General features: G+C 44.4%; 1 protein-coding gene across 7 annotated transcripts in view; it reads right to left on the bottom strand.

Moving 5' to 3' along the window:
* Positions 1-1,112: 1,112 nt before the first annotated feature.
* SASH1 (SAM and SH3 domain containing 1) overlaps positions 1,113-24,730 on the bottom strand; it is a 322,353-nt gene continuing 298,735 nt past the window's right edge. For all 7 annotated transcript variants that reach the window (XM_060283582.2, XM_060283583.2, XM_060283580.2 and 4 more), the window contains 9 exons: positions 23,811-23,954; positions 20,420-20,555; positions 18,625-18,794; positions 17,639-17,848; positions 16,791-16,941; positions 12,749-12,862; positions 7,363-8,492; positions 5,919-6,050; positions 1,113-4,461 (listed from right to left, as the gene is read on the bottom strand). In XM_060283582.2, the coding sequence (XP_060139565.1) occupies positions 4,198-4,461; positions 5,919-6,050; positions 7,363-8,492; positions 12,749-12,862; positions 16,791-16,941; positions 17,639-17,848; positions 18,625-18,794; positions 20,420-20,555; positions 23,811-23,954 (2,451 nt within the window). In that variant the 3' untranslated portion in view covers positions 1,113-4,197. The remainder of the gene's footprint in view (positions 4,462-5,918; positions 6,051-7,362; positions 8,493-12,748; positions 12,863-16,790; positions 16,942-17,638; positions 17,849-18,624; positions 18,795-20,419; positions 20,556-23,810; positions 23,955-24,730) is intronic.

Here is a 24,730-nt window from a genome sequence, read left to right as displayed (position 1 = left end):
CCACCCTTCCCTTTTCTCCTTTCCCTAATCAAACTTACGTTCTTTATAGCTTCTAAGTGAATTCAACATAAATATCCAAACATGAAGCCAAGTTAGAACAAATACCAAGAATCCAGTCAAGGCTTCTTAGGAATCATAAGAAAAAAGTATCTTCTGTGAATTGAACGATAGAATCTTAAGAGTCAACTTGAGATAAATGAGATTTGAGGTTTATGGTCAGTTCTTTAAGATAATGCAGCGCTTCAGAGGAATCTCCGACTTTAAGAATATATGAAAGGGGGAGTGGGGAATAAAACAATGATTTGTAAATGAAACCTACCATGGTAGAGCTTCCTATATTGAAATCCACCAGTGGATTTAAACTATTCTATCAAAATTTTAAATACTCGTAACTGTAACACAGCGGTTCCACGTGCTAAGTGAAGAAGTGTGGGGAAATGCTGTCATTCCTATATGGAAAAATGCATATGCAGTTACCTTTGTCAATAAACACGGCATTTCTGGAAAGATATGGAAACACTGGTTATAATACTTACCTGTAGTGTGAGAAATAGGTAGCTGAGAGAAAAGGAAAGGGTCACTTTTTGGTCTGTCTCTAGTGCACATTTTGCCTACTCAAAATGTTGTATTACACACGCCCTCCTAATTAAAAATGTGTTTTTACATCAACTGTGGCACACTAACGTTGAAAAATGATTTTTGTCAAGTTAGTTGATTTCTAGAATATCCCAATCTAGATGTTTTTCTCTCTCAATGGAAGACCTGGATTGTTTCCATTTAACTACACATGATATTGGGCAAGTCAGCGTGGACTGAAACTCTTCATTTGAAAACAACGGGTTTAGACCAGAGGTGGCTTCCAAAAATCTCTTTCTGGGCTAAGATGCTGCTATTATGTGACTTGATTATGCAATATTTGAAAAAAACCTGAAATAAATTGGCAAAGAGAATCTGAGTGAGTATGATAGTGAGTTTTTGTGATGTGGCAGAAGTAATTGTGTACAACTACTATTTTTACAATATATTTCATTCTTAAACCACACTTCATAAATTGCCTTTCATTTCTACCCTATGTACCTTTATAATACCCAGGGAACAACAAAAGAGGCATATTCAACTGAAGAAATTTATTTACTTTTTTTTCTAGGTACATAGATGACATAATTATAGACAAGTTTTGATACATAGGAAAACCCTTCTGTCCACCTTTTTGCTAAATGAATCATCACAATAATTTTTACAATTTTTAAAACAATACACAGCTTTCTTGGGCTGAAGCAATCGCAAGAACATATTGGTACTGGTATATTACAGCTACTTACAATGTTTAAGAACAGCAATGGAGAAAAATAAGTTATTTAAATATTGATTTCATATACAGAAAGTGCAATGTTGTTAGTTGTTATATAATTTGCTCGACAGTTTCTTGTTTATCAATTTATAATCGAGATAACTTGGACTCAGACTATTGTATTTTTTTTTCTGAAAATAATACAGTACACACATGCAGCATTGACTTGGTGAACTGACTCCTTTTGCTGCAATTATGAAAGCAAACTTTGCTCTGTGAGGAACTGATTTTCAATCGACTAGTTATTTCCAATTTCACCTATACCTGGAAAGAGAAAAGGCCTCTGACTAAGGCAAGGCCAGGAAAATCTACTTCTTGCTTATCCGGGAATGTAAGTAGTGGCTGGGACTGGCTGCACTTCCTTGTAGACAGCTTCAAAGGAAAAAATGACACACAACGGATGTGTAGCTACCTGAGCCAAAGTGCCTCTCCAGGTTTCTCTTGTGCTTTCCAAAGACGACGATTTTCACCCTTCCTCAATGTTCTGCACCAAGTGCAGTGGATTAAAACTGGATATTGCTGAAGCTGACCACCTGCCTTCTGGTATCCACAGGAGGCCCCAAACCACCTCGGTCAAACATCACACACACACATTCAGGCTTTTCTAAGATCAAATTAAAAGTTTAAAGCAAAAGAAGACCAAACAAATACTAAAAGTAAAAAAAAACAAAAACAAAATTTTTTTTTTTAAAAAGCACAATAAAGTAAAAATAACCTCAGATCCCACAGACTAGGAAGCCCTTCCCACTGAAAATGATTCATGGTCCCTGAATTTCACTTCTATGCAAAGGCAATGATTTCCAAAGAAGAATGAAAAAGATGCAGTTTGGCGTTCTCGGAAACTCATATTCAGAAGGCTCCCTTTTCTGGTACCACTTTTACATTAAGTGAAAATCTTACCGTGAAAATGAACTAACACTTTCCCCTTCTCCTTTGTTACCTATTACCTGACTTTACGTGTGGTCTTTTAGCTCAGCTTAAGCTATGAGCAGGCTCTCTCGGATGTCATGCTGAGGTACTGAAAACGCAGGGCGAGGAGCCCGTTTTACAGTGCCCACCTCACCACACACCTGAAATTCCTTCCAGTGACGTAGGAGAGCCCTGCAGCCTCATTACCTTCTAAATGGAATGTCACAGCCCACAGGAATGTCATACCCCAGATGACAAAAATGGGCTGTTTTGAAGAGTTCAACAGAAATTTGGCAACTTTAGCTTTTTTTCTACATTTCCACAACTTCTTACATGGCGTCTTATAGAAGGTGACTATTATTGAAGAAATATATATTATTCTTTCAAATGCATACCAAAAGCATGAAAAAAAATATGTCACCTGAGAATGTCCTTTTCCTCAGAAACATGGACCCAGATATATAAAGCAAATGGTAAAATGGTTTTGTAATTAATGAAATCACCTTTTTTCCCCCTCCCCTGAGGGATATCATTTGTTTTAATGAGTAGATGAAATATTACAGAACTTTTAAATCAAGGCTCCAAACATTTCTATTGTAAATGATCACACCCAGTGCTTAAAATAGGGTTCACGATAAGAATGTAAAGGAAAATCACTTTGTAAGCAATTGGAAACAATAATTTCTGTTTGCTAGAGAATCAGCCACTAGACTAAAAGAGAATGCTGAAATCAGTCAGAAGACAACTGAAAATATGCAACTACTTAATACATGGCCAATGTAGTTTGGCTCCAAAATGAACCTTTATTATATTTAAGTGAATTATCTAAATAAGAAAAGATGGAAAATAGTATTTTAATTATAAAACCAAAAAAAAAAACTTTTAAAATATCTTATAAACTACTTCCCTTTTAAAAAACAACCTCCTTAAATGTTGAACTTACAATGACCTTTTGCAAAGGTGATCTGTTAGCTAATGACTGAATTTTGGAATGGACACAGTCAAGATTCCAAGTCAATACTGCAGCACAATGACCAACGTGGTAACAACACTAAACTGATTAAAATGAAAGATCGTAACCTCAAACACACACATATACTCTCACACATGATATCTTTGTGAATTTAAGAGTGCCTTTTACCAGATTTGTAGTTAGTTTAAAAACTGAAAGTCAACATGAAATTTGGCCTGATAAACACCCCTATAAAATAAGCCATGTTAGAGTGAGACAATTAGAAAAGCCCATTTCTGCTGGAAACATCCCAGATCCGTTAGATGGCAGTGTAAGATGAAGATTTGGAGCTATGGTTACATGGTAGTGAACACTAAGTTAGATAACTGCTTAAAAGCTTACATTAAGGCAAATAAAAGCTGATTGCTAGAAAGCAATTATTAAAATGTCTCTTGTTTATCTAAAGGAGAATAGGGCTTTTTTTTTCCTAGTGCAGCCAGATTTTCTTATTTTTGAACAAATGAGCCTGGTCAATAGTGTACAATCACTCCCGAGTCTGTTACTTTGGCCTGGCTAAAGCCCATCTGGGCCTCGGGAACCCTGCAGGGTGACAGACAGAAGGGCTAGAAGCACGCTTAGAAACAGGACAGGCTGCCCCTCCCTCTGCCCCCTGCTCTCACCCAGTGCACCAAGACAGACTGCAGGCAGAGCATTTGTGGCAAGTTGGCATCTTTGTTCTATTGTGTCCTGAAAACAAAAATAAGTGCTTGTCTTTTCTTTGGGGGTCAAAGAGAACCACACCAATTTCCTGGAGGGGGCTTTTCTGGAGAAGAGAGTCCCGTGCCAAGATTCCGAGTTCTGCTGGCCACACACTGGGCCTTTCTTCTGGGTCTGGTCTGCATGTCCAGCCAAGGAGGAATTGCATCAGCATCATAAACACAGTGAACGGGTGGCTCTTGTCCAGGGAGGTCCATTTCGGGCCTGACTACATGGCCTCGGGGCCTGGTGGCAGTTTGAAGAGTCTGGCTGCAGACACGAGCTTACTTATGTGTCTCTCCTCTGTGATGCCAGCCTCCTGAAGGCAAGTGTGGGACAGAGAAGGCACTTGGCCCAGCGTGCTGAAGCCCGCTTCAGTGAGGGCACTGGCGTACATGGGTAGACCGATGGAAACCAGCCAATCCGACACGGATGAAACGCATCCGGGAGATAGGGGCTTCCTACAGATTTCTGTGAGTCCACCGCTTGGGATCTGGGTAACCAAAGAAAGCAATTTATCAAGATTCAACAGGTGCCACTGGAGAGCTCTTTCTTCTATGCCTAAAAGGAACACTATGAAATATTATGTTTATTACTACACTATCAGAAAGGGATAATGCTATGAGATGTCCAAGAACATGACTAGCATCAAGAATTCTTTCCTGGGCTTCCCTGGTGGCGCAGTGGTTGAGAATCTGCCTGCCAATGCAGGGGACACGGGTTCGAGCCCTGGTCTGGGAGGATCCCACATGCCGTGGAGCAACTGGGCCCATGCGCCACAACTGCCGAGCCTGCGCTGCGCAGCAAGAGAGGCCGCGCGACAGTGAGAGGCCCGTGCACTGCGATGAAGAATGGCCCCCACTCGCCGCAACTAGAGAAAGCCCTCACACAGAAACGAAAGACCCGACACAGCCATAAATAAATAAATAGATAGATAGATAGATAGATAAATAAATAATTTCCTGACTTCTCAAAGGTGAGACAAATCTTCAAGGAAGTGTTGGAGGTTCCAGAAGGTACTTGGAATTAGACCTAACCCCAATTATGTGTGTAAGTCTCCAAACTGTAATCATTTATATTTCTGGCTATTTTGTCTCATGGTGGTCACACTCTTCAACTAATGATCCTTACGGTGCTTGAAGAAGCAAACCTACGTGATAACGTGAAAAGTAAGATGCTCAGTGGGTCAGGTTTTTATAAAGTAGATTTTCTTCTGTATTTGGGATCTACATTAACATCCAGAAAATTGAGCATTTAATCAATATAGTCATAAAGAATTAAAAATACAATAATAAATGTTGGCTAGGGCAGGGAAATGGACATCTATACTTGAATCCTGAGAAGGCCAAATGCTACACCTCTCAGAAAGGCAATTTACCACCAAACGTGCAAACCCTTAAGATTGTGTGCAGTCTTGTTGAAGCAAATCCTCTTCAAGGAATATATCCTCAGAAATTAACCCCAAAAGTCTACAAAAATTTATTAACCAGGAGGTTCTTCACTCAATTGTTTAAAATAAACAGCTGGAAAAAATCTAAATGTTTCAACAATGCGGAACTGGCTAAACTAGGACATACCTACTAGAGCACTTTGAAAAACTGATAATATAAAAGAAATTTTAGTAACAAAGAAAGAGGTTCACCACCTGATAACTGAAAACAATAACGTTTGCAAACTGTTCAGTACTATCATATATGTGCAGAGAAATGACTAGATGGACTTTTTCACAGTGCTGGGGTTATGGATAATTTTCATCTTTTTCTCTCCAAAACGGTATTTTTAAACCTTTGTAGGCTGAATAGGTCTTACTCTCTCCCAGGTGTCTCCCTTCGATAGCTATAATGAACCCTGGGCTACTTAGCGGCTGCCAGCATGCTCATCATTAAGCTCTAGAACTGAATGGACTTCAAAAAGCTGGGTGAGGCGAGCCCCGAAGCGTGGGCTGCTTACCGCCATGCGGTGCTGCTTCCGAAGCAGCTTCACGCGGATCTGGTCCATGTTGGTGGCAACGTCCCTCTCGGGCTGATCTAAGTCTTCTGCATATCTCTGTACCAGGGCCTCAGGAATCCCACAGCGGCCGTGCTGCGAGGGAACAGAAATCTCTTATCAAGGGTTGCGAGGATCTTTTTCCTTCTCCAAGGACGGCAAACACAAGGTAGGATAAGACATTTCGCTACTAGAAAACAGGACTAAAAGTTTTAATTTGAAGTGAATATATTTTATTTAGTGTCAGGATGGATGTTTTAGAGACAATACTTTTACGTCTTTATCTTTTAAGTAGTTATGAGCTCTAGAAAAATGTTTTGAAATATGGTTAAAACAGGACACAATCATTCTCTATTTTGGGGTCCAACGCCCTCACCTCACTCTTATCTGATCATTTTGCAAAATGTTATTGAAGACAGTCTTCTAAACTGCAGGGGAGAAGGGCAAATTTGTGCCCTACAGAGTCTACTGTTGGTTCCTCAACTACAGAGTAGAGTTACACCGCTGTATCACTAGACCAGCATTTACTGTACAGTAGAATTCTCACAACTTTCCATTCAAAGGGGTTCATTCACTAAGTATCAGAAGGCAGAGGAGCATTTTATCGTAAGGCACTCTTGGTCATAAGAAGTTTATAGCAGAGACTCCGGGGAATGCATTATAACAATTCATGCATTCCTAGGAGTAACATACAGCTACATCTATTATCGTGTATTCGTATTGAAAGTCATTTTGGTATTGGCAGATCTACTCCTTTATTTTTCTTCAAATGAAAAATGAGTTTTCATTATAGGTCTCAATGTTTTTAGTACAATGAGGTATCTTTTCCCCTGTTACCCATACAGATAATTATACAGTACAATTACTACATCTGAATAGGGCTCTACAATTTTCAAAGTAGGTTCAGGTTTATTTTATTTGCTCCTATTAATACCTCTAAGAGGTAGTTATACAGGTCATTATTAATTCCATTTTACGCACAGGGAAATGAAATGGGGATTTGTTAACGTCTAAAAACAAAGATGTTGAAGAAGACATGGAAACTGGAACTCACGTCTATCCTTTCAGGAACTGGGTCTAGTACTGACTGATAGCTCTCCCTGCAAAGGATAGCTGCCCCAAATTAAATACAAGCAAGTGAAAGAAGAGAAGAGAAAAGAAGGGAAAAGAGAAGAGACCCCTGAGGCCGTGTCTGCATTTAATCTGGGCACTGTGCTACAGGTTCATTTGAACACCAAGCGCGGGGCGGCAGGAGCCCCCGCCGTGGGCCACCCGTACAGTCACTGTCCTTCGGTCCTCGCTGCCAGCTGGCCTTCAGGGGCTGGGAGGTGGGGGCAATGCCGCTCCTCTCGCCTGGACCCCACCCGACTTAGAAGAGCCTGTGCAGTGGGGTCAGGGCCTCGGATACCTTATCGGAATAGGGCTCCTCGGTGAGATCGATGCCTTCTGCCCGCAGCTTCTTCTCGGTGAGCATCTCCAGGTCCACCCCGCGGGTGCAGGAGACCTTCCTGGCCAGGGCAGGGCCAAGCCGCACGCCGTGCTCCTGGAGGCTGGCACTCTCAGGCAGCTCCGACAGCCAGGGTGGAGGCCTGGCGCTCGGCGGGCTGCCCGGCTCCGGCACTGGGGGAGGCCTGGCCACTGGCGGCGGGGGACAGTCGCTGGGGCCGCCGGGGCTGCCCTTTTTAAGGGGCAGGCTGGGTGCATCGGGGCCAGGGGCGCTGGGCGGGCCGGGAGGGACAGGAGGCAGCCCGTTGGCGAGGCGCTCCCTGCTCTTCTTGGCGGGGACGGGGGGAGGCTGGGTGGGAGGTCTGGCCTGCGATCTGGCCTCGGGGCCCCTCTGCTCAGCATCCACACCTTCTTTGGTGCCCGGGGGGTGATGTGTCCCTTCGAAATCGAGTCCTTTCCTGTGACCCTCAAGAGGCGTCCTTGTTAAACCGTGTTTAACGGCGGGCGGTTGGGCGTCATAGGTTTTGGGTAAACACGGAGGATGGGACGTGCCCTGTGAAAAGGCAGCCATCGGGCCATCCAGTTTCTTAGTAGTCGTTTTCTGAGGTTCAGAAAATCTCTTGCTTTGGGTCAGTAGCAGTGCATTGTCAACAGCAGAATCTAGGTTGGGGCTTTGAACCTTTGTGATGGAGGGCGCTGTCTTTTGTGGCACTTTGGGTACAATCTGAGGGGAAGGTTCTGTCACCTCACCAGGCACATCTTTTTCAGGTTCTCCTTGAAGGTCGTCCAGGGAGTGGGATCGGGGCCAAGTCTCCACGGTCTGGGGGCCCTCTAGGGTCTCACAGCTCCGGCAGATGGAAACGGGGAGGCTCCTTCGGTTTTTATTCAAGTCAGTCACACATGGGGGATCACAGTGCTTGGAGGTGTGAGGGGTGAGACCACTGCCCAGCCTCCCCTCCCCTCCCGGCTTCAGCGCGTCTACTGGCTTCGTTAGAGGCAAGGTTGGGTAGCTGCCCAGCTGACTCCTGTTGAAAGACTTCACGCTGGACTCGGCTGAAGATCTGGCAGAGGGGCTGGTTTTCCGAGACTTGCCTACGAGACAAGGAAATATTTTACAATCACCTTTTAAAAAGCGAATCAATCAAACGGATGTAAAAGGTGTGCTAACGTAACTGAAATCTCCAACTCTTACCTCCCACTGTTGAATTACACTAAGGACGTAAAGTCACCCCTGGTGATGTAGAGTTACTGTGGTCCCATGTTTATTTTTAGAAAGAATTCTTAGTCTTATTAAAGGACTCAGGGAGATGAAAGTTAATTGAGTTATGTGGAAAGAAAATATGCTGTGTCAGGCAATGAAATAAATCTAGGCCTAATGTCTGTTCGTAGCTGCAGTCAGTGTGAAACAAGGCACACCCACACCCCATTTAGGAACCACACTGACGGGATTTCTGTTTAGGGAGTAGTTTCCTAAGACCATGGTTGCAAAGAGGACGTAGGACTGAATTCTGGGACAAGTTCTTTAAATGGTATTCTCCAAGGTTCGCCGGTGACCGCTGAATTCTCAAACCTTTCAAGCCCTCCCCGCTTTGTGTTTTGCTCAGGTGTGTTAAATAAAGGTACCCTAGAAACAGTCAGCTGACCTTGGTACAAATGAGTGAACAAGCTGAAGTGAGGATGTCGCCACAGACAATCTATTAGATACAGATATGGTTCTAATTGCCACTGAAGCGATAGACCTGATTACAATAAAATGATTGTCAGGCTGATAACTTATCAACCGGTCACAGTCTACTTAGTTGACAATTGTTGACTGATACTAATTGCTACTGCTGTCTGGTGAACAGAGCCACCCATGGTAACCCTGAGTGCACCTGACCCCAATCCACTTAAGATTCCTCTTCTGTCTGAGACAAGTAAGCTGTCTGAATTTCCTACGGACTGCTTCCCGACTGTTAGGACAGCGAAGCAACAAACACGGCATGCGGCCCTCTTCCCCCGAAACTGCTCTGTCCTCAGGCCGTGCCGCTGCTGCTCGTGTGGCCCTGATGGATGGTCTACTTGGTAAGTTGTTTTCCTTATGGACCTAATAGTTCCCAACACTCAAATGTTGGTTTTCATTGCGAAAAGAAGAGGACATAGGAGACACACAATTTAGGTTTTATGGCTGCAGGTATTTTAGATGGAATTTATTCACCTCACACAGAAGTCAGCAGAGGCTAACTAGAAACGAGAACGGCGAAGAAGTCAGAAAGGAAAAGATTAGCACCGCGTTCACGGCGGTCAGAGAATGGTCTCTTTTCAGAACACTGCACTTTTAAAATCAGTACTTTTCAAAGCAAGAGGATACTTTTTTTTTTTTTTTTTTTGCGGTACGCGGGCCTCTCACTGCTGTGGCCTCTCTGTTGCGGCCTCTCCTGTTGCGGAGCACAGGCTCCGGACACACAGGCTCAGCGGCCATGGCTCACAGGTCCAGCCGCTCCGCGGCAAGTGGGATCTTCCCGGACCGGGGCACGAACCCGCGTCCCCTGCATCGGCAGGCGGACTCTCAACCACTGCGCCACCAGGGAAGCCCAGGAGGATCCTTTTTAATGAAGCTTCATTTACAAAACAGATCAAAGTTGAAGTGTGGAGGTTTCTCAAGGCCCAGGTCCACACACCGCCACCAAGGCCCCCATCCTCGGGACCCCGCAGACCACAGTTAAAAACCAGGGCCTTAGGCAGCATGAGCTTCTGAACCAGAAGTTACGGACTGCATAAGAGGGACTGCTTCTGTAAACCTTGCGTTTATTTCTCCACCCGGTGAAAATACTCTCCTAGTAAAACTAGATCAAAATCGTGCAGCTTGGTTTAATGTTTGAGAAAACAAAGGTGGGGAGGTACCATGTCCTTAACTGTTACGTGGACAAAGCAGAAAAGATGGGTGTGTGGGGGCAGAAATGTCGAATCTATTTTGAAAACGTCTTGCTTTTCAAGTGCTTTCGGCTGGTTTGAATTGTGGACTTCTGGCAATTTCATATCTTCAGTGTATATGTTTATGCTCCTTTTCAAAGTGAAAGGTATGGTTGATCCTGTCGTTCCAAAGCCCGTTTAGTAAATGTCTTCTCTGTGCACATAGATGTTTACTTAAGTAAAGTAAACCACTGATTCAAACCGAGTCCACATGTGTCGTGGGTATGGGAGCCAAAAATACACATTGTCCAATAACTTCCAAAAACTAGACCATGAGGAGGGCTGGCCCAGTGATGTGAAGTTTGGGGGTCATAACTCTGAGCCCCCAGTCATGCTGTCTGCGGGGACAAGGGAAGTACCATATTGGATGTGGGTAATTATATTCTTTCTGTCTAGCTGGTCTGAAGTTTTGAGATTTTTTTAAAAACAAAAATGTGCTCTTTAAGATTTAATTATATACCCTTCATTCAGAGATCTAGCTTTCATAAAAATGAAGAAATGTTTGAATAGACTTTTCACATTATTTTAATATGAATATAGATATTTTCATACTGTAATGATAATACTGCTCCCAGGATCTATCTGTTTTTTGTGGGGTTTTTTTTGAATTTTAGAATTTTATTTCTTTTTCATACAGCAGGTTCTTATTAGTTATCCACTGTATACATATTACTGTATACATGTCAATCCCAATCTATCTGTTTATGGAAGGAGTCATCGTGCAACTGCGATCCCTGAACTAACGAGCACGCCTGTTTTCCCAGGGCAGTGTCCGAACACCGAGGGCAGCCCCTGCTCAGGCTTTACTGTCTATTTAAGAAGAAAACTTGAGGTGAGGGATGATGATGATACTGAAGGAACCAAACCTTCCTGCCCTGGCTTTGCATCGTGTTCTCAGCGGGGCTCCTCAAAATCCTCACACTGAAATGAGAGACTCACGGATGACGGTCCCGAGCACTGGGATTTTCTTGCTCTTCAGAATAAATAAGCAAAATCAAATAGGCAAAGAGACCTTTTATGGTACATGTTGCCTTTTGCCTTGTTCCCAAAATAGGTCCACCTATTTTCATCTAATCCATGGTTTGTGAAAGTACTTATGATAACATACAAACTAAATCCCTTCTGGCTTGAAGTTCAACTAAGCCCCGATACCCCTGGCTGATGTATGATGACATGAAGTAGTTAAGAGTATGGACTTGAAAATGCTTATGGCATTGGCAAGTCAGGTCTAAAATATTGTCTACCATTGACTGAGAGCCTATTATTATGAGTCAGAGTGGTGCCAAGAGGAAAAGAACAAGGGCTTCCGTTATTATTTAACCTCTCTTTAGCATCCTCATCTACAAAATATGCACTGCAGGATCTGAGTAATAATTAGCAATTGCATACGTGCGCACCTAGCCCACTGCCTCATTCATAATCAGTGTTTACAAAGTGCTAGGTATTTTTAATATATTATTATCTTGTCTTAGAATAATCTATAAAAAAAACAACAACTCACATTACCATTTAAGAAGTAAGGAGGAAGACTTCCCTTGTGGCACAGTAGTTAAGAATCCGCCTGCCAATGCAGGGGACACGGGTTCGATCCCTGGTCCGGGAAGATCCCACATGCCGCGGAGCAACTAAGCCCGTGCGCCACAACTACTGAGCCTGCGCTCTAGAGCCCATGAGCCACAGCTACTGAGCCTGTGTGCCACAACTACTGAGCCTGCACTCTAGAGCCTGCGAGCCACAACTACTGGGCCCGTGTGCCACAACTACTGAAGCCCGTGTGCCTAGAGCCCGTGCTCCGCAACAAGAGAAGCCCCCACCAGCAAGCAGAGAAAGCCCGCGCGCAGCAACGAAGGGCCAACGCAGCCAAAAACAAATAAGTAAATCAATTTGTTTAAAAAACAAAAAAAGAGGTAAGGAGGAGTCGGAGATGTAATTTGGCCAAAGTCTTCAGCTATGCCCTATTCACGTTCAAACACCAGGTCTCCCCACTCTAAAGCTCCACAGCTCTTTGCATGATCCAGATGGGGGGAGGGACCTAAACCTCTAAGAGCAGCAGAACAATGGAAAGTTTGGGGTCCCTTTCTCTGACACACAAGTTTAAACTCTTTCCAATTATGTGCTATGTGGGACGGAAGAGTAACTGATGAAAGACCTCTCTACTCATTTGTCAACGTCATCAGTTGCCTAGGTTCCTGAGAGATGTTCCTCCCTCCTAAGGATCTTAATTAAGCACCATTCACCCCGGGAAAACTCCTCTCCCTATTGCCAGTTTTCCCAAAAGCAATGAATGGCTCAGGCTGAGGAAGAAAGACAGTCATTAGCCAAAGCACAGATGTCAAGAAACAGCCCAGTAGGCTTGCGTATGAAGATGCATTCACGATCATTCGTGCTGGCAGTACCGTTTTCCAAGTTCTCGCTGCTTTCATAGCATCCCGAGTCTCGTGGAGAGCATCCACTCAAGCCCTGGCTGTCAACAAGCAGCTTCTCCTGGGATCCGGACTGGTCGCTGTTACCTAAAGAAGGTGAACACATAGCATGGGATCGTAAGACGACTGAAAAGCAGGCTCCAAATCAACGGCATCCCAGTTCTATCCTCGGTTCTCACAATACATTTTGAAGCCTTGGACTTTGGAAGAGAACAAATTATTTTAAAGTAAGTGAGATAAAAATGAACGAGTGAGATCAGAACACTTTTCTTTTCAAATCATGTATCACAGGAAGGTAAGTTTGTAGACAGAGGACATAGTTGAAATACATCAATGCCTTTTAAGTTACCCTCAGGCCAACCAGGGAGAGGAGAAATTCAGAGCATCATGTCAAAAGTGGGGGGAGAGCAACCACAGTCTGCACATTCTATAAAGAGGGCATGCCTGGCCTTATGTAGGTTCAAAGTTACAGGAAGACTGTCTTTCAATCATTATGCAGACTAGATGCTTGGTCGATAAAAATGGAAACCAAGAAAACATTTTCTACCTAAAATAAGTAGTTGACGATGAATGGCTTTAATTTACTTTTCTTTCTCTTCACTTCGCCTCCCCGCCCCCACACACTCTAAATCAATAAACCAGAAATCTGATGCCTTTTCTTGGGTCATTAAAAAAAAATTGCGGGAAGGCTGAGGGCTGCCATTCCTACTGTCCACTGACCACTTCCTGTTTGTATTTCTCACATGGAAAGCATTTTATAACAGAAATCATGGCGGAACAAGCCCTTAAATTAGAGCACCAAATTAAGAAATGCTATTTTTAAAGTGATTAATGAAAAATTAACTAATTGGAAGCAAAAGAGAAAAACCCTTTCCCCTCCCCCGCACCGAAAGTGGAACATTCTAGAGTGGTGTCCTTATTGTGTGGAGGAGTCTGTGGATTTGGAATGGCCTTTGTTCTAGCCTAGCATGTTATTTTGGAAAATGATACTTATAAAATGAGGGCTTGGAGCTATCAATTACAGCCCAGGAAGAGGAATCAATGCAGTTCGTCCTTGGCGAGATAGTTCAGTGTATTGCAGCAGGCAAACAGACTCCAAAGTGCTGACCGACCGACGGGAATAAAACAGAAGACTTGTCCCTGCCGCTGCAGGAAAATGCAGACTGTGCCTGCATCTTTCGGGATGCCAGCCTCACCACACAGCAGGATACCTGAAGTTATTATGGGGAGTGAAGGGGTCCCTTGCATTGCCTGAAAACCGCAGTTCAATCCATAAAATCATGAGGCCTGTTCAAGGGGCTAGAGCCACTTTCTTCCTGAAGGATCCAATCAGCAGCTCCTTGCAGGAACCCAACAAATTGAGCAAAATTCCCTAAAACTAAAAGCTAGTGTTTCCCCAGTAGGTTGTCCTTCTTCATTAGGGAGAATGAAGAGGCGGGGCATCTCTTAGATGTACTGCACACTCAAGGCCACATCCTCCCCGCACCCCATACTCACTAGAATTAACGCCAAGGCGCCAAGGACGAGAAAGAAGGGGAGCTGGAATCACGGACATTCTCAGAGTCAAGTAAGAGCGAAGGACTGGGTTGTGGGGCTGAAACTCCATTTGGACATGACCTGAATTTGGACTGAAGGTCTCCCCAACCCCATCTCAACACACACACACACACACACACACACACACACACACACACACACGGAGAAGAAAATATGCTAAGACACTGATGAGACATCCCAACATCAAAAGGTGCTTATGCGCAAGGATATGTGCCATTTTCTGGAGTGTAGTTACCTTGGAAAAGAAGGGAAAGGAATGGGATTCTTGGATAGCAGGCCTTCCAATGGGCTTGCAGCACTTATGTCTTTAAAAAATAAGCACTGAAGTAAATATGACAAAATGGTATGTGGATTTGTTTTATTTTTCTCTGTACTTTCCTGCATATTTGAAATAATTCCTGATTAAAATTCTTATTCTTATGAAAATGATTTTGTTAAACGAGAGCTTTCATCTGGCAGACCTAGGAGAGTGGGTCTGGGATCAGTGGAAGGAACTGCCCCGGGACAATGAGAGTCTTTTCCAAATGGAACCCCGCAGGAAGGCTGGCATTCCCCGCGCACAGATGCAACGAGAGAAGCTGGACCCATCTGAGTGCCAAGCCATGATGCAGATGTGCCTCTTGCTCTTGTGGGGGCTGAGCTGGAAGATGTGCAAGATCTCTCAGGTCTCAGCAGGTCTCTGGATCTGTCTAGTCTCACAGAAATGTATTGTGTTCCTCTAAGGTATCAGTTACTTAGAGTACTTCTTAAACACAATGAATTTAAAAGCGCCGAATGTAGCACCTTCTAATCCTAGGATAATCCTGCATCCAGGCACTTGGTGCTCACTGGCACCCCTGAGCCCTTGAAGCCTTTGTTTTAGAACCACTAAAAAGAAGTACCAATTTATGTATGCGGGATGTTCTATACAGTGGCACAGCACAGATTCAAAACAGGATTTATGAAGAGGCAAAGAGCCTTCCTTAGACTTGTGAGTGAGCATGATGAGGGGCAAAGATTCCCTCCTATAAAATATGCCCAAGTGCACACCTCAGGACATGATCCCAGGAGGGACAAGGAGTCTTAGCCCTTGCGGCATGACAGAGACAGACCCTGCACCTTATGCTCAGAATTTAGCTTTGCTCCTCCTGTGTCTAAATGCTAAAGGAAACACAACGGATGGAGTTTATAAACCAGCTGTTCTCAGTGGCTGAGGAAGAGCAAATGAGCTATCTTACCGAGCAGATGTGGTCCAGGAGACTAGATGATTGAACGTTAATTGATATTCATATAGCTGGTCGGCCATTCCAGGCACTGGGCCAGGCTCTGACACAACCTGGCCACAGATCCCCAAGGTGTCTCCTGGGGAACTCCAATACTAAAGAGACCAGGTTATAAAGTGATATTAACTCTGAAACACAATTCCCTCCAAATCTATCCCTGAAGGCACTGTGTTTATCTAGGGTTTAGGCATCTATTTGATGGTGTGTCATCAGTTAATTTAGAGGGAGGACTTATTAAGCAGAAGTGAATTGAACTGCACTGAGACACTTGCTTCCATGTCTCTTGGGCCTGATACATTCAGTAATGTACAGTTTTTTTTCCCACCATTCACCATGATTTTGGTGTGTCTTTTAGCAATGGAAATGCTATTAGCTACTGATATCCCTGAAGCAGAGCATTTGAAAGAAAATGCATTTGAATTCAGTAACTGGCAAGGATACTCCCCACTTTGTGATGAATAATTTCAGGAATATTTCTGATGTCAGATTGAAGAATAAAGAGCAAGATAAGACCGGGTTAATGGAGCAAAGGACACAGTATATTCAAATAACTACAGGAAAGCTGTGAGCTCACTAAATTCTCTTCATGGGTTGTAAAAATGAGCTATCATTTTAGCTGAGAAATCGCAGCATGGAATTCTCTGCCATACATATTCACTTGAGATTATTTCCTGCTTCTTTAACGCAAGCTGATGAATTTCATTTATTCATTAATTAACCTATTCATTCAGAAAACAACTCCTCATGTGCTTTGAGAAGTAATTAACCCTTGGTGGGGCAAGATACTCCCAGTTTGTCAGTTACTCTTGTGCCCAGGTATCCTAATGACCTCCTGAAGGCTGCCCATCCCACCAGCCCCCAAGGTGGCATGAACTGTGTGTCTTAAAAATACTGCAATTCAATTCTCAGTCCCTCAGAGGAGCGTTTTCCTCAACGATTACCTAGAAACATGTCAGGAAAGTATAGGCTAGTAAGGTTTTCTTCTGCTCCTGCATTGGCAGGAAGGTCTGCTTTGGGAATCTATGTCTTTGTGCTATTTGACAGAATACAAAATTGACCTTGGCTTTGGAAAGAGTAGGATCGAATGAGTGACTCCAAGGACCCAAGCATATGCTCGCAGCTTATGGGACGCCTGCTGGTGACCTGAGAATGTGGCGGATCTAACAGTGAACACGTCTGTGCTGGGAAGGACTTACTGTCATATTCCTGTAACAGCTCCACGGCTGTCAAGAGAACAGCTCTGTGCTCTGGGTCCCGGATATTTAACTCGTCCAAATCTTCCTCCTCCAGGAGCTTAAAGGTGTCCAAGTCTTCATATCCATTGAACAGGAAAGTGGGCATGTGCTCCTGGAGGGAAACAAGACAGAAGTGAGTCAGCAGCCCAGCCATGTGATCCACGACCGATGACCGGCCTCAAACCCCTAAACTCTTTTTCTATAGTCATTTTTATGCTAATTCAAAAATTAGTAAGTATCCTTTGTAGCACAGTCTGTACCTCCCAGTCCTACAGTGGGGCAGGCGGGGCACTTCATCCATCAGGGGTTAAGAAGATTTACACTGCAGGCTGAGATGACTCCACTGGCTTGCATTTTAATTGTGCCCTTGCTGTGAGCTGAAGCCTGTAATGCCACCCAGTGTGCAGCGGAGGAGATTCTTCTTTCATTTAGAGCTGCTGAAATCCAGCTCACAGAGACCTGTGACCTCCTCAGTAGCAAGACAGTTTTGCAAGGAGGAAACAGAATCTACCACGTAGACCCCCCCCCCCCCCGCTAGATGCCGGGAGTAATGGCGGGAGAGAGGGTGGAGGGGAGAATCCTTACGGCCTCTGAGAAGCCAACCAGGGCGCCAGGAGTTTGTGCTTACAGCCCTTCCTGGTAGTGGCTTGAAGCTCACAGCTCTTTGGACTAGGAGCTCATTGCGACCTGGATTTATGCTATCACCCCCAGCGGAGGTCAAGGGCAGAGTCATGGTGCTGGTAACTATTTCTGTAGGATAATGGGTACTCGTCATAGCAGATGCGGGGCCAGGACAGGACGGAACTAACTTTGAGGTTGATGCGATCCAGGAGATCCTCCACCGACTTGGGCTGGGGGGGTCTTCCTTTCCTCCTCCTCCTGGTGGGGCGCTTGGGCTTCTCCTCTTCCTCGTTGAGCACGTCCACGTAGATGAATTTGAATGTGCCCACCTTGTTGTTCAGCAGGCCCATCCAGGTGCCCATGGGGGGTTTGCTGATTATGTCAATGATGTCTCCTTTCTGTGGCCCAGGGAACAAAGATCTTTCCGTTAGGTACACTTCCAAGCATGAACCATCTGTCAATCAGAAGTGTGAATCACACGCATGTGAAGACACTAGGAAGACCAGAATCAGGGCTCCACGAGTCACCCGCTACGATTGGGAGTCCGGCAGATACCGGACGGGGCACTCCTGACCGTGCCAGATCTCATGGAGGCCCAAGGGCCCATCCCCTCTGGCCTCCTGCACCGCAGGACAGTGGCCCGAGGTGTCCGTCCACCAGGGCTCAGGGCTGGGTGGGCACCTGGCTCTCTAAACGCCCTGCCCTTACCCAGAGAGCACCTACTTCTTAGAAAAAGAATTCCCACCAATCAGATGTCAGTGGCAACCGCTGTCCTGTAATCGCTTCATACATTTCGTGGAACCCCATCTGTCCCATATGAATGTCACTGATGACAGAGAGAAGCCAGTTACATCTCTTCAGTTGGTGAAAGCACAGAGACTGGAGGGTGGAGGGCAACAGGAATTCTGGAGGGAAGCTGAGGTCAGAGGACAGGGCCAGAGGGATGAGGTGGTGACAAAAGAGGATTAACACGAGACCCTCCTCCATCCCCAAATGCCGGCTGGTTCTCTGTTTCATTTTCCACTACAGAGGTCGAGACCGGCTTATCAAGGTAGCAGAGACACTGGCCAGTCTGCACCACAACAGCCCAGCATTTAACAGCAAGGAGAAGAGAACATCTCCTACGGCAACAAGGCACCCCGTGTTACTGCTCCAAGGCCAGGCAGACACACACCTTGAGCTTCAGTGAGTCTGTGTCATAGGGGCTGGGCGTGAAGTCGGTGTGCACCCTGGCGCGCCCACAGAATGGGCCCCGGTACGGGGGCTCCTCGTCATCACCGTCTTCCGACTTAACACTCTCCCTGTTGCTGGTCGAGGAATCGGTGGTGCTCACTGTTTGACCACCTGTACAGGAAAACAGGCAGAACACGGGTCAATACAGATTTCCTGCACAGCAAAGCTTAAGGCACTGAAGGGGGCTTCCCTGGTGGCGCAGTGGTTAAGAATCCGCCTGCCAATGCAAGGGACACGGGTTCGAGCCCTGGTCTGGGAAGATGCCACATGCTGTGGAGCAACTAAGCCCGTGCGCCACAACTACTGAGCCCGCGTTTTAGAGTCCGCGAGCCCTAACTACTGTGCCCGTGTGCCACAACTACTGAAGCCCGAGTGCCTAGAGCCCGTGCTCCGCAACAAGAGAAGCCACCGCAATGAGAAGCCCGTGCACCGCGACGAAGAGTAGCCCCCGCTCGCCGCAACTAGAGAAAGCCCGCGTGCAGCAACGAAAACCCAACATAGCCAAAAATAAATAAATAAATAAATTTGTTTAAAAAAAAAAGAAGGCACTGAAGGCATCACAGGCTAGGAAGGTAAGAGCCAGAGGAGGGAGTCACGAGACACAGCCAAATGTCAGGACCAGAGCAGAGTCCAGGGCAGGATCTGAGTTTTCTGACTGTTCTCCCTAATCAAGCCCCAATCAGACAGGGGCCTTCATCAGGTTATCTTTATGACCAGGGAATCCAGGTGACACCGAGGCTCCCGGATAGAGGACACCACCCTTAACATTCATAACCTCTCATTTGTCAGGCATACTATTTTTACCCCATTTTACAGACGAGGAAACGTAACTTGCTCAAGGCCAAATGCTTTTAAAGTAGAGAGTTTAAACTTGGTCTCTCCCCCACAGCATTCGCCAGGCACCACCATTGGACCCGGAGTGGCTGCACAGCATTTGTTTCAGGGACATCTGTCATTCTCTTCTCCTCTTATTATTTTTTTCCCCGTTTCTTAGTTGATTATTTTATTGCCCTGATAATAACGTTTTAATCGACATTTTGTATTCATGAAAGTTAGGAAGACATTAGCTTTCTTTGTCAAGCCAGAAGAGCATCATTGGCACTCCCCACTACCCGAAATGCATCAGGGAAAAATAACATTACATTATTGTGTTGAATTCTGCATAAAATGTTTCTGATTAAGGATTGGAGAATGAAGAGAAGCATCTGTCTTCTCTTTTATTAAATCCCCACTAAAATGCTAACAAAGGAATTGGATTCACTATGACAAGGAAAATGGCAGGGGGCAATGCACAGGTGAGAGATTTTTACCAAAATCTGTAAGACAGAAAAGTGGTCAGAGGATCGCTAATTACTACTGTAGCTGGAGGATGTGCCCAGAGGTCAGGAGAGCAACGTGTGCGCAGCAGGGCCCTAGTCCTCTCCTCTCAGTTTGCTGCACATCTTCATGAGCCCGTCCCCTTGACCTACTCCCCCCGAGTCTCCAGATCTTCTGCTGGCGTGCTTCCCCTCTCTCCTCCAACCAAAATCATTACTCTCAATTTTGTGGCACTGCTAGACATCAACTACTAAACAAGTAGGACTCTAGGGCCAGCTATTTTGCAGGTCTGTCTCTGTAACAGCACCTTAAGGGTAAGAACTTGGTCTAATTTATCTTTAAACTGCCTGAACCTGACACTCAGTAAAAGTCTGATTTTGACTCCAAGGAAATCATCTACGTTTGCAAACTAGACCTACTCATTGAGCTTTGACCGCTCAGAGAACTCCGCAGACTCTCCACAGAACCTCCGGCTTTGAGCTTGGGCTTGTCCATGTGTTCGCTGTCAGGCTGAGAGGACGGAGGCGAGCCCGGCATTCCATCAAGGCCTGAATCCTGAAATGGGTTTTGACAAAATTATGTTTCACCAGAGTGGATGGGCGTCCTTTTGTAATTCACAGCAGTTTAGCCCTCAACGACATCAGTCAAATCCATCTTTATAACCCAAGTCTGATTCTTTACCCAAAATGTACCTTCCTTTTTCATCTAAATCATTGCTTCATTTTAAAGTTGTGGTTCATGTAACTATTAATTAAACACTCAAAAAGTATTTTTCATACTCAAATAGATAGTTTTGAAAAGAATCTATCTACCTTGTAGACAAAACATTTTGTTAAAGGCTTAGAGACTCTTAGTATACTCCCTCGTTCAGTAATAACGCTGGACTTCAAATGTAGATCAGATACAACCCACTAGTAATGTAGTATCCGGAAGTATCATCATAGAATATTTAATCTATTTGAAGGGAAACATTTACACACACACACACACACACACACACACCCCACACACGCACACAAAGCACAGATTCTTATATTTCTGTTTACACAAATTACTAAAATTGGCTAATAAAATACCAACTTAGGACCCAGATATACAGTTGACCCTTGAACAACACAGGGGTTGGGGTGCCTACCAGCTTTGCAGTTGGCCCTCCTTATCTGCGGCTCTGCATCTGTGGATTCAGACAACCACAGATCGTGTAGTACTGTAGCGTTTACTATTGAAAAAATCCACCTATGAGTGGACCTATGCAGTTCAAAACCTGTGTTGTTCAAGGGTCAGCTGTACAGCAAACATACCATTTTTCTGTCTATAATACAATTTCCTTAAGTCACCCTACGATTTTAGCTTCTTTCATTTCTTCTTCTGTTGTTAATAAACAGCTGGGAAGTCCCTTTTAGATCAGATGCTGACAGCAGTGACTCAGCAGTACTTCTCACTTTTGGGGTGGACAGCCCCCCATCTGCACATGTAACTATAGCATGCTCATTTGATTTGAGGTGCTAATAGACAAGACAGTATCACACTTTAAAACGTCTGCAGTCAGAACGGTTTACTGGCCCAAAGAGAACACTTTCTGGCATATTATTACACAGGCACGTGAACACAAAACCACCTAACGGCAACCTGTTATTTGCATAATGCCGAATCATCAGAAGGGCTTTGATGAGATCTGCGGGGCCCTGCAAACATTTAAGGACAATAGAAAGGGCAGCTTCTGATCCAAAACACACTTCTGCTTTACATTTAAGGAAAGCGAGCAAACAACCGCAACAACTACAAACAGAGGGTGCATCGTTAGGAGGTTACTGAAGCTGCAAAGGATGAATTCCTGAGGTTTTCATTCCTCTTTTCTGAATCATAAAATAAGCCACCTTTCCAATTAAAATCTTTTTAAAATGCTTCTGGAAAAAAACTCCCCGTCTGAAAAACAGCAATACCAAATACACACCTCTGATACTGTATGTTCACAAGTGCTTTTTAAAAATTATTAATTTATTCATCACATATTTATTGATTACAAGAAGAGGTACTATTTCAGAGGCTGGGCATAGAGCAGGAACAGAGCAGATAAAAATCCTTACTAAAACAGTCGGTGTCTTTGCTCAAAAGTTTTTTTTTTAAAGCCTTACAATGTTAATTTCCTCTCTCTAAAAAGCATTATAATGATTCCTTCTTTTTTTGATTATGTGAAATGACCGCTTTAAAAAAAAAAACAGAACTAAAACTACAAGACATCAATATAGTAATAAAATTATAGAAAAATGCTCAAAATGACATGAAGGTTCTATGCTCATGACCCACGAAGCAGGAGACCCCTAGGAATGTAAGTGTATAAGAGCTTTTAGTCGATGTTTCAATTTGGGGGAAAAGCCAACTAAATAAAGCGCTTTAACTCGCGGCACTGCTTTCACTGGCATAAAGTCTGTCTCACTCGAGCGTGCACAGCTCGCTTCATGGCTGGGCAGAAATATAGAATCACCATCACTCCCATACCCATAGGGACAAGAGACGAAAAGATTAAGGAAAATGTTCGTGGAGAAGAGATACTGGAGGCAGCCAGACTTCCCCTGCAGGTCTGACCGGCCAGTTTCTCAATCTGAGCACTCTCATAGTTTTGCATGGTTAATTCTTTGTTTCCATGGACTGTCCTGCACATCGTAAGATGCATCCCTGACCTCTATCCTCTAGATGCCAGTAGCACCCAACACCACCCCCCTCTAACCCACTGCCACTATTAAAAATGCCCCTAGCCAATGCCCCTGGGGTTGGTGAGGGAGCAAAATCAACACCCCCCCAACACACCCCCAATACACCACGAGAACCACTGTAATAAGCTGAAGATGTGCAGGTTTTGTTTGAAGCACAGCGCGGGAGGCTGGCTAGCTGGTTCAAACAGGGGGATGCTTGGTTTTTAGCTCACCATGTCCACCAGAGGGCAGCAGCTGAGCAAAAATGCCTGCTTTCCCTGCTGTTCTATTTGGTAGATAAAGCAGCATTACCTACATATTTCTTAAGTAGACAAACAGTTCACAAACGGAGACTTCAACAGACTACAGAATCCATACTATTAAGGTGCCAGAGGAGAGCGTTTTGAAAATCGAATGGTCAAAATTATCTCAGGCCCAGCCTTCCAAGTGTCTTTATTCCCTCCACCCATAAAAAGAAGACCCATAAAAAGAAGGTTATGTTCCTAGAGATGAACTTATAGAATTGGGGAAGGGAGTGGTGTCAATTCTGTGATGTCTTAAAGTCTGCAGATAGGGATGGTTAGTGAACACACCCCTGCAGAAACACGATTACTGTGTAAGTCTTGCAGCCAGGAAGCACTTTCTGACTTTACTTCTCAGACTTGCTACACGCTCCTAAGAACAACTTATGCTACATTTATTTGAAAAGTCGGCTAAGAAAACTTGACTGTCTTTTTAAGGTTTGATTCTGGTGATGGCCATTGTGGAGCAAGGAATATTTTAGAAAATAAAATCCTTCCTTTGTGTTCTAATTTTTAGTGCTTATTGCATTAACGAATAATCATTTCTTTACATGTCTGTCTTTTTCTCTCATCTGTACATAGAAGTCAGGGCCTGCTTTGTATTCCCAGCACCAAACCTGGTGCTCGGGCGACCCTAAGCGCTTAACAAATATTTGCTGAATCCAATGTTTGTCTACATAAACCAAGCATGGTCCTGGAGCCTGGTTAATGCCTGTGAATATATTTAGCACCATTTAAAATCTCAGACCAACAATCCTCAGCTTTTCTTGTTGTTGGGAAGAACCAAGGGGGCTTTTCGCTCAGCTGTCACATACCTGCTCAGAGACAGAGCTGCTGTATTTTTTAGACATTCTCTTCCTCATTGTCTCTTTCACTGATTTCACCTTTTTTCCAAGAGAGATTCGAGAGGCGGTAGGTGATTTGATTACTTCTTTATACACAAAATCTCCTTCTTTACCCTGCAAAATAAAATGTTATAAGTATCTTAATCACAGAAAATGAAGCCCACAAACAGGTTTTATTATTCAAACCATGAATGTCCTACCTCTCAGCAAAACATTGGCATGCTCCAGGATCTCCACATTTTTCTTACGTTAACTCAGTGCTATGTTATTTATCTTTTTGATTAAAAATTAAAAGCTATTGACTAAGTGACTTTTGCTTATTTGTTTGCTTAAAGTGGGATGTGAGTCACTGTTTTATTTAAACTTAGTATATTCTCCTGGTACATGTTTTCCCACCATTTTAAATACCCAAGGGGACTGTATCTTATCAATAAAGAATGATTTAGATGAACCAATGTTCACTTAATCCCAGCAGTGGGGAAGAAGTAAAGGGTACTACTACTGAATCACCCAAGAAAGTGGTAAGAACAAAATGGCAGATCTCAGTGATTAGAAGTCCAGCATCTGGGAACTTCCCTGATGGTGCAGAGGTTAAGAATCCACCTGCCAACGCAGGGGACACAGGTTCGATCCCTGGTCTGGGAAGATCCCACATGCTGGGGACCAACTAAGCTCATGAGCCGTAACTACTGAGCCTGCGCTCTGGAGCCCATGAGCCACAACTACTGAGCCCGCATGCCACAACTACTGAAGCCCATGCACCCTAGAGCCCGCAAGCCATAACTATTGAGTCCATGCACCACAACTACTGAAGCCTGCACGCGCTCTAGGGCCCGTGTGCCGCAACTATGGAGCCCGTGTGCTGCAGCTACTGAAGCCTGTGCGCCTAG

Source organism: Globicephala melas, chromosome 14 (genome assembly GCF_963455315.2).
Source record: "Globicephala melas chromosome 14, mGloMel1.2, whole genome shotgun sequence".
NCBI classification, from domain to species: Eukaryota; Metazoa; Chordata; class Mammalia; order Artiodactyla; family Delphinidae; genus Globicephala; species Globicephala melas.
Note: the sequence above shows the minus strand (reverse complement) of the source record. Positions and strands in the feature narration are given on the sequence as shown.